Source organism: Cryptomeria japonica, chromosome 8 (assembly GCF_030272615.1).
Source record: "Cryptomeria japonica chromosome 8, Sugi_1.0, whole genome shotgun sequence".
NCBI lineage: Eukaryota > Viridiplantae > Streptophyta > Pinopsida > Cupressales > Cupressaceae > Cryptomeria > Cryptomeria japonica.
Window position 1 is genome coordinate 172,054,075 of NC_081412.1, and position 4,563 is coordinate 172,058,637.

Below are 4,563 nucleotides of genomic sequence, written 5' to 3' on the forward strand. Positions count from 1 at the left end.
AATAGAAAATTGCATCAAACAGATGGATAAATACCCTGCCTATCGACAGGAACTAATAACATATCTAATTTAGTTTATTAAGATTTTATTTTCCTCCAAGCCAATTTTAGAAGGAATAGAATTTGAAAGAATTGATTCAACTTCTCTCCTATCTACTTCTTCCTTTGATAAATAATGGAGACCACTAGGTGATAAAGAAGATTAGAAATTCTAAAACCTCTATTAGATGATGATCTAAAACTAAAAAATAGTACAATATAAGAGAGGCAAAATAACTAAACATAGTACAATATGGACTTGCAACAAAGGACAAGATGTGTGACATGGCAACATTTGGTAGTGGTTGATGGCATGTCCTAGTACAAGCATGCATTCCGCATTGCCTTGTTTTCCCACAAAGCTTATTGCATCTTATTTCTCGTGAACGACACAGAACATTTCTAACGATTACATGACTTCCTACACATTTTTTTGCAGCACTTGCTATGCAAGGAGGGCACTGGAGGAGGAATTGATGTCTTCCCACATGCAGAAGAGAGATCAGTAAAATTAGTTTCAAAACATGGGGGGCAGTAGCCACTATGGCAAAGTTCCTGGCAGTAATGTTGACCACATCTCATCTTTTTCCCACATGGCATAAGACATAAATGTGGATCATAGTCACCTGTTTGAATATCAGACCAACCTCGATGTGACAGAGGGCAAAGCATCATGTTCTCTTTTTTCCCACAAAAGCATGAGGCATTTATTAAAATAGTGCATGAACTACAAGGACCCTCATGGCATATTTTATCACAAAAATGTCGACCACAGGTAAGAAGCTGCTCGCACACTTGTCCACATGATTCAGCTGATTTCTGATCGGAACATCTTCTTGTAATTGTTTTTTAACCACATGGGCATGGCTGAGGTGCAGCCATTGCTGTGCAAGGAGGACAAGGGCCTGGATGACATAGGAGTGTGCAAGTATGAGGGCAACGAGACATTTCCTTCCCTTTATCAAGTGATTTTCCACATGGCTCTCCACATGAGTGTGGAGAAGGATAGAAATCATTGTATGGGTTTTGCATTTTTCCGCAGAAACAATAATACTGAAGATCCTCTGGTCTTGAATACTGCACTGATTGACAACCTGGGCATCTCCAATTCGATCTCTGACTTTGCCCAGCAGACAAATCTCTGGGAGTTGGAGCTCGTGCCCACTTCCTTATGCAATGTAGGTGAAAGAGTGCATAGCAGCTATTACAAGACCATATTGTTGCTGATTTTCCTACCATCTCATAGCAAATCATGCATTCCACCTTGCTTTTTTGAAGCTTCCGTTCAATCTCCTGCACAAGATTTGGCGCGTTTGATCTCTCCAAATGAATAACCTCCTCACTTTCCTGCTTCAAAAGTGGCCAAGCATTAACCTCTGACGATGGAACGTGATACCTCCAATCCTGGCTACTACTCCTGTTCATAAGTCCAAGATCCTCCATTTCTGATCTCTTATGGTGTACAGATTGTGAAGGATGATTTCTGTCATTCATGGGGAGCATTAAATCCTGAGCTGATGAATTATGTCCACACTTGCATGCTCTACCTCTACCTCTAGGAGTCCAAACCCTGCGCCCATTCAAGTTAGGGTTAGGGTTTTGAATATGGTTTCCTCTACCCCTAGGAATCCATGCCTTGCGCCCATTGTTTCCATACGAGTTTTGCCTACCACTATTATTAGTTATTTCTACATCCTCTGTGCTAGCACCCATTTCCATATCGATTAAACCCACACCCAGTACTAGCGGAATGTTTGTGTTTGATTTACACACAACTCTGTTCAAAGAAAACAAAAAATCAATATACAGTGGTTTCTGATTAAAAAGATAAACTACAAAAATATTGTAGTGGATATGATGTACCTTATTCAGAATTTGGAGAAAAATGACGTGAGTCGGTTGTTCAGTGCGACAAATCCACTCCGTTCAAAAGCTGAACACCTAATCAATACAATTCGAATGGATTTCCGGGTGGGAAAATGGAGCAGAGGCTTATGACAGGGAAGTTCATTAACAGTGTTGAATTTGTTGTCTCTTTCTTCTTTTTTTTGTCCTTTAAAATTATTAATATAATAATATGTTATAGCAGATGAATGATTAATATTTTAAATTAACTTAATATTTAAATTTAAGCGGTAAAAAAATTTGTAAACAAATAAATATAATAGAAATTAAAAGTAAAAGTTTAAATATTATTCCCTTAAAAATAACATATGTAATTGTCTTAGGGATCATAGAAATTGAGGGAGAAGATTAAAGGTTGTTTTTGTGGTCCTCATAATAAAGGACACACACTACATTTTTATTAATATTGCATTATTTATATATTATCTTATATTATTATATTATTAAATTTTAATATTATCTTATTTTTTTTAATAATATTATTATATTGTAACTAATATTATCTTATACGTCCTCCGATACCACATGGGTTGGGGGAGACTAGACCTCGTGACCTTGTGCTTCGCCACTGAAATCTCTTGTCAATTGAGCTAGGCCCCCAACCCTTATCTTATATTATCTTTACTATAATACACACACACACACACACACACACACACATATTTGCTAGGTCTGAGACCGAAGCCAATTGCTTTTGACTAGAGCTTGGAACTCGTGGGCTAATAGAGGGGGACCTCATCCCCGAATACAATGGTGAGGTGTTAACACCTCCATTTTCCTTTCTAAAATCATTCCTCCTTATCACTCTAAACACCTTATCACTCTAAACACCTTATCACTCCATTCAAATCCCCTTATTTCTCCACCAACGCTTATCCCTTATCTCTCCAGCACACCACATCCACCATGGCATCTCCTCCAGCCTTTGTGTCCACCGCGGTGATCTGTACATGTCGTTGTCTGTCACCAATGGAAAACCTGAGCCATGCATAGTGAATTCGAGACAGGTTTGAACCTAAGACCTCCCGTGTAGGAGGCGCCCAGCTAACCACTACGTTGTGGGGTCATCCCCAACAATTATATATAATATTATAGTGTTATGGAATTTTAATTTTATTATTATTATATTATGATTATAATAGTATTATATTATATCTTATATTATTTTTTATTATTATGTTAATATTTTAGTATTTTTTATATTATCTTATATTATTATTATAATATAATTAAATTATTGGGGTTCCTCTTGGAGTGTTGGGTTTCATATGGAATATAAGAAAACATTCGCTTAAATTAGTTGGAGTGAAACACTTTGTTTCCCTTCCTTTTTAACACAAAAATATTTTTCAATAAATAAATTTTGATTCTTTTAATTGTGACAAGGAGATGTGCACTCACATGCTTGTAAAATTGACCATAGTGGAAATAGTTAGCAGACCGGTTGCATTTAATGCATGTTGTAAAACTTGTTGGGAAATAAACAAGTTCAATACCAAAGATTGTGAAAATTAATCTCTATCTAATAAACTAATCAAGGATGAGAACAAGGCTTGGATAGCTAAAACATGAAAATCTGAATTTGAAAATGCATAAACATTTAGATTTGAGATTGCAAATCATAAATTAAGGTGTAAGAAGTTGGGTTCACCAAAAATGTAATGGTGAGAATTAGGGTTTCACCATAAATTGTAATAAAACCACTAGTTTTGCTTAATTTACCATTACAATAGGGAAATATAAGAATTTGATAGATTTGACCTTGAGAGATCAAGATCAAGATCAAGATGTAATGGTGAGAATTAGGGTTTCACCATAAATTGTAATAAAACCACTAGTTTTGCTTAATTTACCATTACAATAGGGAAATATAAGAATTTGATAGATTTGACCTTGAGAGATCAAGATTATGATCAGATTCAAAGCCTCTCAAATGGAGCTCTTCCTTCCCTAAGATTGAATTGAATTTTTGAATTGTTGAACATTAGGGCAAAATAGCGAATTATTAAAGAGATCATGCAGGAACAATGAGCTACAAATGTCATGTGGAGCCACCAACATAGATTTGAGTAGAAGAGGATGGTTTGGATCTATTCCCAAAAAGTTGACCTAATTTTTTGGGATCGTGGTGGTGGTCGTCTTGGTCCTCCGAATTTCTCGTCGTTAAAAGGTGAACTTGTTCGTCCTTGCGAATCTTATTGATCCTCCCGAACAGAGCTATATACTTGTTCCTACACACAGTGAAAAAGGCGAAATTGTTGGGAATAGGGGTTTTCCTTAGGTCAAACCCCGGTTTTGGAATTAACCATGAAATTGAATTAAAAATGTAAATGGAGTACTACAACAAAATACTTTCCTTTTCAGGGAAAGGCTGAAAATGAATGAAACACTAATGATGTCCCTTTAATGAAGTTTTGTTTGTCTTCACAAGGAATTAGTGTGTCATGTGGATACTTTTCATAAAACATAAAACATGAATGCCATCTCCAATGATTGATAGAAGACTGATTGCTTGCTCACTTGAATGTAGGATCTTAATTTTTCTCTCTTGAGTTGATTATGAATTCGAATTAAGTTTGAAATGAGAGGGGTAGACCTCCTTTTATACTTGTTGGTCGAA

At 36.0% G+C, this 4,563-nt stretch overlaps 1 protein-coding gene across 1 annotated transcript; it reads right to left on the reverse strand.

Annotated features, from left to right (window-relative positions):
• Positions 1–312: 312 nt before the first annotated feature.
• On the reverse strand, positions 313–2,040 carry LOC131857454 (NF-X1-type zinc finger protein NFXL1-like). Its single transcript, XM_059210056.1, has 2 exons — positions 1,902–2,040; positions 313–1,815 (listed from the first exon to the last, which is right to left on the reverse strand). The coding sequence occupies exon 2, from the start codon at positions 1,755–1,757 to the stop codon at positions 888–890; it is 870 nt and encodes a 289-aa protein (XP_059066039.1). The 5' UTR covers positions 1,758–1,815; positions 1,902–2,040; the 3' UTR covers positions 313–887.
• Between the last annotated feature and the right edge of the window lie 2,523 nt (positions 2,041–4,563).

Coding starts and splice junctions, on each gene's coding strand:
- LOC131857454 (XM_059210056.1), bottom strand. CDS start 1,757: ATGGAAATGGGTGCTAGCACAGAGGATGTAGAAATAACTAATAATAGT.